Source organism: Bidens hawaiensis, unplaced genomic scaffold (assembly GCF_021521415.1).
Source record: "Bidens hawaiensis isolate Kalapana, Puna unplaced genomic scaffold, B.hawaiensis_p1.1 tig00016014_1, whole genome shotgun sequence".
NCBI classification, from domain to species: Eukaryota; Viridiplantae; Streptophyta; class Magnoliopsida; order Asterales; family Asteraceae; genus Bidens; species Bidens hawaiensis.
The window spans coordinates 253,190-266,457 of record NW_027492447.1 but is presented as its reverse complement, the minus strand read 5'-3'; the positions used below and the strand labels follow the sequence as shown (position 1 = coordinate 266,457).

The following is a 13,268-nucleotide window of genomic DNA, read 5'->3' as shown; positions in this document are numbered from 1 at the left end:
CTTTAGAAATGCCTTAGAAATGTGAAAATTCATTCACCTTGTAATGTATCCTGCAAAAAAGGATCAAGTTATGTTCACTTCTTACTATGTAATTAATTACAAAAGTTTGTGTTAAAAGCTGTTTATAAAATTTAGATTAGTTGAATACATGGTGAGATCAATTCCATTTATTAGATCGTATGCAAGATCATGGCCGATCCGATCCGATCCATGACAGTGACACGACTAGTTACTCATACGGTCAAACCTCTCACGTTAACAAATGTTATAACAATCGTATTAAGAATCATTGCAAAGAAACGATATTCTTACAGCACAGTTTAAAAGTGAAAAGGTTGTATGAACAAACAACTCGAGTTTGTGATCTTCTAAAATGTCCTGAACTTTCTGATTTCATACATAATAGACGATATGGGAACGAGATCCTTGTTTAGGGCGGACCCACCAGCAATCTTTTTCATGCAATCTGAGAGTCGCGTATAGTAAAGTAAAAGTTGCGTCAAGGAGGCTTTTAATATCTCCATTCCACATAAAAAGTTGCTAAATGAAGTGATTACATCGCTGTGCATTAATTCTATTGCCGCCTTCCACCTACTTCCAAAATCTTTAACTAGCGGTTCAACTTCTGCCACAGTAATCGGTTTGTCAGATCCGGAATTTGGGTCCTCAGCTGCATTCAAAAAGTCAGCCTTAGTCTTTGACTTATTTTGACCGACATAATCAATAACACACACAAAATGTGATGAATATTCATGAACTCACAGGCTCGGGTTTTGACAAACTTGATCAGACTGCTGAAATGTTCCAACAGCAATTCTTCCTGTGAGAAGCAAGAAAGTGCTATTTAACTGCCCAAGTAACTAGTGGTTGCACAATGAGTGGTCCGGGCCCGTTTGGTAACGGGTCAAAGTCAAAACGATTCCATTCCTAAAAAGGTAATTATTAAAGGGTATTATGTAGTTAAACTCACCACATAAATAGCTGTATAATTCTTCAGAAGCTCTTCAAAATGGGCCTGAATTTTGCCACCTTCTGGGCCCGTTTCCTATAAATGAAATTGCATTAAAGCTAATTCGTCTACCATTAATATAACACACACAACTATATATTGCGCAAAAAACAAGGAACTTACCTTTAAAACTGCAATTGTCATGTCATAGTTATTAATAAGAAAAACTGTCTGCAGTTTCGGTTTTGTGAACATTTTAGCAAGCTTAATTAGCAAGTCATCAATGGCCATTTTCAGTCTTTCCATGTTCAGATCAAGCTGTGAAGAAAACAAAAGGTTAGAAGTCAACGCCTCTCGGTTTCATAATAAATTCATTAAACACGTGAGTTATAAGTCAAACCTGCCCGTCCCCATAGTCAACATTAAGTTGAATAAGTGAAGCTGTAAACTCAGCATAACGCCTCATGACATAATGCGGGTGCACATCATCTTCCCACAGTGTTTTCACATTCGCGTTGCGCAGACTGTGTATGTGCATATCAAATACCATCTTGAAGCGTGGCCACAATGATATATTCACCTAACCACAATCATATGTATGTAAATTACAGTAATATAAACAAAAATTAAAACATTATTATACAAAAGACGTTACCTTGTCTAGGTATGAATCAAGACATGGAATCCGACGCCTGGACATTATGAGCTGAAAAGAGTGAAAAGAATGATGCATTATACATAAAAAAAAGTGTTGTTATTTTAATAATTAAATTTAGTTTCACAGATGGTCCCTGTGTTATACCCATATTACAAGTTTGGTTCTTACTTTGAGAAGTTGCAACTATGGTCCCGAATAGTTTGAAAGTGTAACACCTATGGTCCCTAAAACAGATGAGCGCTAGTTTTTCCAGTTAAGTTAAATTGAGATGACCAAAATGGCCTTACTAACAAAATATGGGTATACAAATAAAAAATTATAGAATTCAAGGGCATTTTATTCATTTCACATAAACTTAACTGAAAAAACTAATGCCCATCCATTTAGGGACCAAAGTGTTACACTTTCAAACTATTCGGGTGCAACTTCTCAAAGTAAGAACCAAACTTGTAATATGAGTATACCACAGGGATCATCCGTGTAATTAACTCTTACTTGTTATCATTATTATAACTATTGTTATAAACTTGATTTGTTACCTGGTGTTGATGGGTGATGCAGATCATAAGCATAATACCTATTGCATCAAAGGAATTTGGAAGAACTGTACCAAAGTGCTCATCCATTACAGCAAATGGCCCTAACAAAAAATCAAAATTAAATAAATGTTACTGCTGAATATATATACTATTGAACATTAACACATGCGTTTAAGAAATCTCTTCAATACCTGAAAATATTTCATAAAATACAGTCTCTTCTCCAAAGAAATCACCACAGAAGACATATCTGCAAAACATTATAAAAGTCAAAATGCATATTCTGGGTTCAAAACACACCATTGTTTGTGCGCGCCAATGTGTGTGTGTGAGAGAGAGAGAGAGAGAGAGAGAAAGAGAGAGAGAGAGAGCTAAAGAAACAAATATATAGTACTCTGATGTGGCGGTATCCATAAGCAACTTATGCAAGCTTCTGAACAAAACTTCATAAGGATATTTTTTTGAGCTTGCTTCAGCAATATGCGGGATTAATGAAGGCTCATCAATTTCCTGAACCAGTAGTAACAAAATAAAATAATTGAAATGCCAGGTGGTGAGAAAAACAAACAGAAATAATTAAATTTACTTATAAAAGACCTTGAGAATGTTTATTTTATCACCGAGAGCAAAGATAGCAGACCGGTTTTTCAATGGCTCTCTTCCTCTTAAAAAAAGGCTAGTGCTTCTAGTGTCAACACCTATTAGATCAGTGGGGCCCGCTATATCTAGTTGTAGTTTCTCTAATGCTTGAATATAAGCACGAAAATGAGCGCTTAAGACCTGAATAATAGAAAAAATATTAACTAACAGTACATAAATAAAATAATAATCAAGGCCTTAAGAGTGATATAACTAGTCTACCTTGTTCATGGTATCGGTATATGCTGCCCGAACTTCATTATAAATCTCCTTCCCGTGCTCTTTGAGAAAGGAAATAGCATACCTGCATGAGTAATAGGCCCAATAATATGATTAATCTAAATAATAGCATCATTACAAGATATCCTATACACACACATAACTGAAATACTATTAGTAGATATAGGCCAAGCAAACTGGACGAGTCGGGCGGGTTCAGACCAGAATGAGTTATAAGCAAAATGAGATCGTAACAAAACGGGCTCTAAGCAAAAATGAATACGGGTCAATGCAGGCCGTTTTGAAAAAGTAACAATTTGGTAGGGATCAAAATGGGTTTGGCCAATATCGAATCAGGTTAAAATCTTGGTTTTAAAGCGTGCGCATCACGAGCATTTAATGCACGATGCGCCGATGAGATCGCATCAGGTGGACCGATGCGCTACGATTCCATGATGCTCGATGATGCACTGTAAATCGCATACTGTACGATGTGTGAATTCTGAGTTAAACTAAGTTTATGCATAGATTACTTGCACATTATGCATAAACTTCTTGTACACAGAGTTAAGGACTGATTTTGTATATACATAAAAAATTTCTTCGGTGGTACTTTAGCCTTTTATTTATTTACTTATTTTAATCTCTTACATTTTAGTGATTAAAATTTAAAAGTTAGCAAGTTCAAATAGGGCTGTAAACGAACCGAACGAACACGAACAAGGCCTTGTTCATGTTCGTTCATTAAGAAAATAATGTGTTCATGAATGGTTCACGAACACTTACCAAATGAGATTTTATGTTCGTGTTTGTTCATTTAAGAAAATTAATGTGTTCACGAACGGTTCACGAACACAAATAAAATCGACAGAGCCTAGAGAGTGACACCGATGTATTCATGAATGTGAACAATGAAAGCTTGTAAACGAATCGAATGAACACGAACAAGGGTATCCTCGTATTTGTTCATTTAACTTTAAAAGAACATGGACACTTAATCGAACAAATATTTATGTTCATTTTCGTTTATTTAATAAGGGACATTTGTGTTCGTTTGTTTAAAATCTAAACGAGCATAACTAAACAAAGATAAAGGAACATATTTGAACAAATGTAAATGAACAAAAACAAACATAAACGAACTTGAATGAAAACACTTAAACGAACACAAACTAACAAATATAAAACCTTTAAGCATATGACCTATCAAGATAATATTTAATTATTTTCTATTAATAATAAACGAACATAAATAAACAGACATAAACGAACGTTCATGAACATAAATGAACGAACGGAACATGTGTTCATGTTTGTTAATTTAATTAAACGAACACAAAATTTTTTGTTCATGTTCGTTCGTTTATTAAATAAACGAACATAAACGAACTTCCCGCCGAACGGTTCACAAATAGTTCACTGAACGTTCGGTTCGTTTACAGGCCTAAGTTCAAATATTATCTATAAATATATATTTAGTACCTTTTTTTTATAACAAAGGCCTCACATACGTGGTGCGTGCACATCACGCAATGGGTTTTTGAATCAAAACGCATCAGAGCACACCCCGCCACACCGCAACCCCAACCCCCAGGTTAAAATGAGTCCTTATAAATAAAAGTACTCACCCACCCCCAGGTTAAAATGAGTCTTTTATTAGAAAAAATAATTAAAATATACCCACCCCACCCTGGGATAAAAAGAGTCGTTTTACAACAAAAGGTTCCACCCCACCTAACGGTTTAAATTTAGTCGTTTTGAAAACATGAACCCACCCCCCTGGGGTTAAAATGACTCGTTTTAGAAGCAAAGTACCCACTCCACCCCAACCCTAGGTTAAAACAAATAGTTTAAAAAAAGAAAGTAAAAAGTACCCACACCACCCCGCCCACATTGATTGTGGTGGTTGGTGGTGAAGATAGTAGTGGTGAGTGTGCAGGTGGCAGCAACAACAGGGTGAAGTAGCGGCGACAGGGGCATCAGGCAGTGGAGTATCGTGGCAGTGGGTGGTGGAATGTAGGTAAAGACAACCCGTTTGGACCTTTCTTTATGTTAAGAAATTTTGTAATAGTTACCCATTTTGACCTGCTGAATACTTTGAGGTAACCCAATTTCACCCATTTGACTATTTTAATATGATTTTGACCCGTTGACTAAATTAAGGTGACCCAAATGAACCATATCCAATTTAGCTTTCCCCAAATTAATCCATTTTTCTAACAATGGGTCATGATAGCCACCTATACGTAGAATCATATACGCTAGATACCATAACTACTGAAAATACCATACTGAACACAGTTAAGAGAGATAACTGACTTGTATTTTAACAGGATGCTCTGCTGAAGAATCTGAATATTTGTTTTAGGTTTCCTCAATGCATAAAGCTTCTGGATCATGAATTCAAAAACCTGAAAGTTGGAAAGATTATACAATAAACAAAGAGAAGTAAAGCAGTGCAACCAACAAAAGATGAAGCAGGCCAATCAGTTTACTTTACCTTTGAAATTGCTTTTTGTCTAAGTCTTTCTAATTCAGGCTGAACATCTTTTAGAGCATTTGAAGTTTTAACCATCGGATCTACTTCCACAAACTTCAGCTTCTTACTCAGAATCTCAAGAGTCCTCAGGTATTCATCATTTACCTAAAATAAAAATTAAAAATCAAATATATATAATGCACTGCAGTATGTTTGTTACAAATATACAAATGAAATGTCGCAGAATCTCTCAACACATTGCAGTACATTGGATTTCTTGCTTTTCAACAAAAAGACAAAATGTTGTCACAGAAGCAACAATAATAAAAAAGAAGCTCAAAACTAACTACCTCTCCATCAACAATTATGTCTATCATCCTTGGTGGTACAATTATTTCTTCAACAAATTTAGCTAATTTTGATTCTGCAACCTGTGAAATATGGCAAATACTGTAAATCATAGTGGACTAGAGAGAACTTTTATATTAATATATGACAGCCAAAGTAGCAATATAAAAGTATGATCACTATAAAAGAATGATAAGTATGCAATATAGAAATTAAAAAACAATACCTTGCGATTTTTTAGCTTCAGTCCCATATCTAAAGATTTCTCTTGAAGAATTTTTATGTCTGAACTAATTGAACCAATTTCAACCTACCACAATAAAAATGAAACAATTTGAAAAATGTAATATAAAAGTATCATAATTTTAATAATGCAATGCAGTTTTGTCTAAAACATAATCAATTACCTGAAATCCACCAAGTAGAGTTTCCATTTGTGAAAGAATGATGTCACAATCACGGATTTGATCATGCAGTGACACTAGATTATCACTCTCTGTTATGTATTCCTGTTTATAAAAAGATAAGAAGTTAGGTTAGTATAAATGCAAACATAAAAAAGAATATATTAACACACACACATATGTATATATGTGATCAATGTAGTAAAACAAGCACAATGCTAGGCCACCTGCCTGAATTGAGTCCAATTCTACTTGGCGTAAATTGTTTTCAACTCCTTTAGTATACTCCCGCAGTTTCACACCTTTGGATAATATGTTTGCAACAACCTAAGTACAAACAAGTAACAACCTCATTATAAAAGAATATATACGTGCCAAAATACAATTTCAGTTGCCATTATAAATGAACTACATAAAAACATGATTATCATCACACAAGAAATGATAACACTTATAAACACCAATTTTCAAATAAACTGGTATGATCATATCAGAACTAGGCCAGTAAACGAACCAAACGTTCAGTGAACAGTTCGTGAAACATATGGCGGGAAGTTCGTTTATTAAATACACAAACAAACATGAACAGAAACTTCGTGTTCATTAAATTAGACGAACGAACATGAACACATGTCTCGGTCGTTCATTTATGTTCGTGTGTTTACGTTCGTTCAGTTAAATTCGTTTATGTTTGTTCCTTTACATTGGTTCATTTAAATTTGTTTATGTTTGTTCCTTTACGTGGGCTATTTAAATTTGTTTATGCTTGTTCGTTTACATTCATTTATGTTCGTTATTTTACATTGTTTAAGTTTGTTCGTTTATGTTTGTAAATATATGCATTTAGGTTTTTTAGAGGCATTACAATTTAATCTAGCTTTAACAACTTTTTAGGCCCAACACATTGTTTTTCACATCTACTTCTAATTGGTTTAGCTCAGCTGTGTTTGCTCATATGTGTCTAGTTATGTTCGTTCGTGTCGTGTATCGTTCGTTTATGTTGTTAAGAACGAACACAAACAAGAAAACTCCATTCGTTTAATTGTTCGTGTCCGATTGTTTGTTCCGTTAAAGTTAAAAGGAATGAACACGAACATGCTCCGTTTATGTTCGTCCGTCCGTGGTCTTTTTGGCAGGATAGGTTTGAAGATATATAAAGAAGTGTGCATGGAAACAATATACATTTAATAAAAATGAAATAATAATATAAGCAACGAAAGAAGCATCTATATAAGTAAAGGTACCTCGTCGGCTTTGCACTCTTCAAGCTCCTGCTGTAGTCCTTCCAATGATATATCATTGCTGAAACAAACCAATCATTGATTCAGAAAGCTGAAAATCAAAACTTCATTGCATATAAACACATTTAAAAATGAAAATCAATCAATAAGTAGAAAACTTGAAAGTGGAAAGGTAAAGAAGTGTACCTGCCTGCATCTTCTTCAATAGTTAAATCACCAACAACAGAGCCCAAATTAAAAACAGATTTAGTGGCATCCATGATTTCCCCTTGAGATTTACGCTGACAATCCACGCACATGTCACATATAGATAAAAGAGTTAAGCCAAACAAATGTTTTCAATAAAAAATAAAGAATAGAGTAAAAGTGTTTACCAGTTCATCTGTTGCTATCTCTGCCATATATGAAGCCAATACCAGAATTACTAACTGGCTGTATGTGATTAGAAGCAGAGCAGAAGTAAGTTAGGGTTAGAGAGTAGAAAGCACCAAAAGAATAGACTGGTAGGTCGATCAGTTTATCATTCAATTTGATGGGATCTCGCACTGATGCCTAACTAAAACTAGTTGGTGACATTAATATGAATCACATTATGATGATGAAGATGTAATGTAATGTAATGAAAGACACCATAGAATGAGGTTAGATCATATCATCTCCTAGTAGTAATTCAGAACATGAAATGATTATTAATAGCCATTTCTCCGTTGGCCAATTCAGATCGGAAGCAATAAACTCAAATGAAATGGAATCTGGATGAGTATAATAAATTTAACCTAATTAATAATACTAGTAACCTTATCGTTGGCGTTTAGGAGGAGACACACAGAGAGAGAAGATCCGGAAACTTTGAGCCCTAATCGAAATCAATTGACAACTGAAGGAGCAGGAGCGGCGGATGCAAAAGTTAATGTACAACAACTGATGCGGAGCTTGCTACACACAAAGCAGAAAACACCAATTAAGCTAAAGTTACAACACCATACTACACAAACTCTCCGGAAATTGTATATTTATTTACAAATAAACGAGGTAGCACGAATTATTTTGGTATTAGCTAGGTTAATACCTCTACATACAATCAACCCAAAACACAAATTAGTAAACAGCTAGTGATACTTCGTATAGTATATGATACAAAAATTTTACATATTTAAACAACATTTATTCAGCCGGCAAAACACATGTATTTGTCATGCTTCAGAACTAAACCCAAATGTCAAGTTAACATTATCAGAAACAAAAACATTGGCGTTACTACGAAATGTGTGATGGTTTCAACAAATAGATTGTAAAATACATCAGGTTCGATGATTATGAACCCTAATTATTAAAGATCGATTCCCTAATCGTGCGTTGTTACATCCAGATTTCTATTGAAGATCTCAATCCAACAGGATTTCAATCATTTAACATGGCAATTGAAGGTATTTATAATTCGATTGCTATCTTCCTTGCTGATTCGTATTTTTGTTACTGATTTACAACCGTTTCACTGTTAAATTGATTAGGTGTTGCTTCTTCTTAAAGTCTACAAACAAAACTAACACTATAAATCCATAATCACGTAATTTAGGTTTAGAAACAGTTTCTACTTGATGAAAATGCCTAATTTGCTTGACCGGTTAGTCCAACCGAGTTCATATGTCGATACCGATATCTGGAAACATATACGGTTACGATTATGTATTTCATGTTCAATTGGGAAATAGTTCGGTTCGGGGGTATGTCACAGGGTTAGACCAATGAAATCCGCTGGCCCAGTTTACAAAATAAAAAAAGTTGTAATTTGATATGATTTTGTCTTTTTCATGTTGGTCATTATAAATTTTGTATTTGCAGGTTGGTTATTTGCAGCTCTGTCATATGTGTAACTGAAGCTCATCAAAATCATCTTATCGAACTATTGTGTAATTTAAGTTCATGTATTATCAGTTTTCTTCATGTTCATACGTAATCCGTCTTTTATCTTCATTATATCATCATGTAATCCTTCTAATAATCCAGTGTATGAATTATGATTGGTTTTCTTCATGTGTCATTCATATAAATAAACCTTTTTTGAAAATATATTTTTAATTATGATCATGTGTGTGCAATTATTTCCATATAATTGAATATGCGGTCTCAGCTCTCATGTATGTAGTATGTACAGTACTATAGATGTGAATTAGTAGTTGAAGACTTCATATTGGTATTAAAATTGAAATCATAAGCTGCAGTATGCAATGTCTGAGTCTACATGGTTTATATATACACAAATAAAAGGTTTGCTTTCTAAAAGAGAATTGTATGAGGGATGCTTTTGCTGAATTAATAAAGGTGAAGAACTGATAAATTAGTTTAAGTATAAATATATTATGGTCAAAAACCTTTTACAGTTTGGACAATTCTACAGGTTTGACCATGTTGTAATTTCATGGGTTTGACCATGTTGCAGTTACCACGGGTTTTACCATGTTGTAGTTTCCACCAATAAAAACAGAGGATTCTATTACTAAGTGAAAATGCTTATGCTAGTGAAAACTAGCTGCCCGTCCCACCGAACCCGTTTAAAAAACCGGTCGACCCATAAATTTTGTATTACATTCAATCTTATATGTTTGTATTACGCATGTTAAAACATCATAAATTCTTAAAATAGATAACATATGTGCCTCTGTGCGTATGACTGCGGGTTTAAACTATAACATTCAACTGCATGTTTGAAACAACAATTGATACTTTGCTGTAATATTCATATTCACTTTCATACCACATAAACACATCGTGATCTCACAAGCAATATGCAAAAATTTTCATATTATACCAATAACTATCATGTTTTTAAGCACATCCACACAATCGATAACATAACAACTCTTTACTATCAATGAAATTAAAAAAAAGCATTTTGGGTACATCGCACTTGATTTTTAATTGCAGGTTCCCTCGTGTAGTGGAGTAAACAATGATGTGATCCCGGGCCTCTATGATTTTCTTGTTATTTAAATATTGCAGCCCAACATTCGATGACGTTGCCATACAATTCTTGTCTTGAAGCGCACTTTCCAAAACAAATGCCCATGTTTCCATATCCAAATGCGAATATATCTTTCCTGCATAACATATTTTACAATAAGTTTCAGTTTTACTATGATTAGCATAAAATATCCATATAACTTTTACATGCATAATATACTAACGTATTGCATATATGTAATCCTTATGCATTACATATATGCAATACTACTTACAATGCATTATTACATATATGCATTTGTGTTGCAATACATATATGTAATACTGATGTAGTGCAATGTTAAGATTAAAGCCATCTAGTTTGGTCAATACTTAGTATGACATACAATAGCATTACATGGATGTAATACAACAGACTTCATATGCATTTAATAGATATATGTTACACAAATGCAATACAATAACTATATATGCACAAAATATATTAGTGTTGCATATACGTAAGAGATAACTGTTGCATACGTGTAATACAACAGGCTATATATGTAGGTAATGTACAAGTGCTTCATATGTGTATAACAGCAGACCACATATGCATTTAATAGACAAACACTGTATACATGTAATACAACAGTTAAAGTTGCCGAGTCAACTCACGTGTGTTACTATCCACACAATCACTTAAAGCAAATTAAAGCATTTCAATACAAATTTGATTAAGAACAATTAAGAGATTTCATTAATCTTACTTGAGAGTTCAATGTTATATTGTAGGCTTTTAGTTAAACTGGTTCTACTAACTTCTTATGAATATTGGTATTGTGGAATCCTGCATTTTTTAAGTAGTACGCTTTTAAACTGATTTAGATTAGATTATTATTAATAATGTGTGTAATTGTTTGTATTTCATTAAACTAAAACATACAGTTTGTAATAACTAATGTAAACTACTGCACATAATCCTAGAATACCTACATACCTGTGGCGTGCTTCCTTGTCCTGCTAACCCCACTACACCCCTCCAAACCATGCAAAGCATAACCTGCTTCATGGTTTCACGAGTATGCCTTGTTCCACAGTCTCAAATTCGGACCAGACTGATCAGTGATGAAACGTAGAACCGGAACCGTACATGCTTTCTAGTAGCAGCTCCTCTAAATCGGAACCGTAAATTGGGTTCAAGGGTTAGACCTATATCCTGCACATAGAGATGTGGAAACGGTTCAGACCCAAAGAGTAACCCAGTCCTTACCCCTTTAGTGGTATCTATAAGACCTGAGACCAAAACTTATGTTAAATATCTAAGTCTGATCGGTTCGAGCCTCGCGTGTCTTACCCGGTTTATGTAAAGTGAAAGTATCCAGACCCGCAAAACCCTACCCATGCCCGTATCTTAGGACCTGAACTGACCCTATTGTAAATTATAGGGCTTGATCTGGCCTGGTTTCGCAGGTTGCACACCCTTATACATATGCATATAGTTGATAATTGTTGCATATATGTAACATCAATGACTGTATATGTACTTAATAGCTAAGTTATGCATCAATTATAATTGTTGCATATATGCAATGCAATAGACTACATATATATGTAATAGAAAGTGTTAAATATATGTATTTCAATCAAATTATATATGTAAAGTAACAAAAAAGTGTTGCATATATGTAATACAACAGACTTCATATGCATGCAATAGATAAGTGATGCATATATGTAATACAACAGACAGCACATGTACATAATAAACAAGTGCTGCATATATGTAATTACATATATCAGACCACATATTCATTTAATAGACAAGCACTTTATAAATGTAATATAACGAATTACATATGCGTATGATAGATAATTGTTGCATACATGTAATATAACCAGCTGCAAATGTACTTAATAGATAAGTGATGCATCAATTATGCAATGCATATACGTAATACTTGGCAAATCATGTAAAAATACACAAACTAGTATTAGTGTGTGCATCGTTCATAGCTTTCATCTATAATTAGTGTACAACTTAATATTTCTCGACACTATAGTACTACGTTCAACACTACATATATGCAATATAACTAAAACATGCAGTAAAAATACAAAATTTATGCATTAAATATATATATAGTATTCGACAAATCAATCAAGATAGCTAAACTGATATCATCATCATCATCGTACTCAGTATATCCCACCAATAGCAATGCTATGGTAGGGTCTGAGGAGGGTAAGATGTAGACAGCCTTACCTCTATCCCATAGGGATAGAGAGGCTGCTTCCGGTGAGACCCCCGGCTCGATAGTAGTTTTGCATCAAGCCTTGGACATAAGGCACATAGCACTCAATCATCGGGACACCGGCTGATCGGTGCATGTGCCCTTGTCTTTCGGCTATCAACGCCACCACATGATGCCTGATAAACCTTCCGCCACTTTTAACGTTATTTTCACGAGATTAGTAAAATAACGTCAAAATTAGTGCAATTTTTACTTTTGCCCACCCGAGGGTTCACACATATATACATTATATGCGCGCACCGCAAGCAGGGCGTAAACTGATATCAATATCTAATAATACGTATATGCTCGTTTATAACTTTCATTAATAATCCATGTAAAAAAAGTTATATTCGTCGACACTAAGTTGTTCATTACAAAAAAAAAAAAAAAACAAAAACAAAAAAAAAACAGAGCAACTACACTATAAGCATATAAGGCACCTAATTTAGACTTATAATGTGTGAATTGAACAATTACAAGTATGTGCCTATTTAGTATTTTTAAATTTCCTTCTTAATTTCGCGATTGATAGGAAGAATTAGTTGCTCGAACGGC

General features: G+C 34.0%; 1 protein-coding gene across 1 annotated transcript; it reads right to left on the bottom strand.

Annotated features, from left to right (window-relative positions):
* Positions 1 to 264: 264 nt before the first annotated feature.
* Positions 265 to 7,897, bottom strand: LOC143550351 (vacuolar protein sorting-associated protein 52 A-like). The gene is made up of 20 exons (XM_077041014.1): positions 7,851 to 7,897; positions 7,663 to 7,757; positions 7,480 to 7,537; positions 6,467 to 6,562; positions 6,239 to 6,340; positions 6,058 to 6,141; positions 5,834 to 5,914; positions 5,505 to 5,648; positions 5,324 to 5,415; positions 3,008 to 3,089; positions 2,744 to 2,926; positions 2,541 to 2,656; positions 2,338 to 2,396; positions 2,147 to 2,247; positions 1,605 to 1,655; positions 1,350 to 1,529; positions 1,133 to 1,267; positions 971 to 1,045; positions 763 to 820; positions 265 to 670 (listed from the first exon to the last, which is right to left on the bottom strand). Exons 1-20 carry the CDS (start codon positions 7,875 to 7,877, stop codon positions 369 to 371), a joined length of 2,121 nt encoding a protein of 706 aa, XP_076897129.1. The 5' UTR covers positions 7,878 to 7,897; the 3' UTR covers positions 265 to 368.
* Between the last annotated feature and the right edge of the window lie 5,371 nt (positions 7,898 to 13,268).

Excerpts from the sequence above, each read along its gene's own strand:
- LOC143550351 (XM_077041014.1), bottom strand. The coding sequence starts at position 7,877 with ATGGCAGAGATAGCAACAGATGAACTG. Across the intron at positions 2,397-2,540 it reads ATGGATACCGCCACATCAGA|ATATGTCTTCTGTGGTGATT; the intron begins GTACTATATATT and ends AATGTTTTGCAG. Across the intron at positions 821-970 it reads ATTATACAGCTATTTATGTG|GAAGAATTGCTGTTGGAACA; the intron begins GTGAGTTTAACT and ends TGCTTCTCACAG.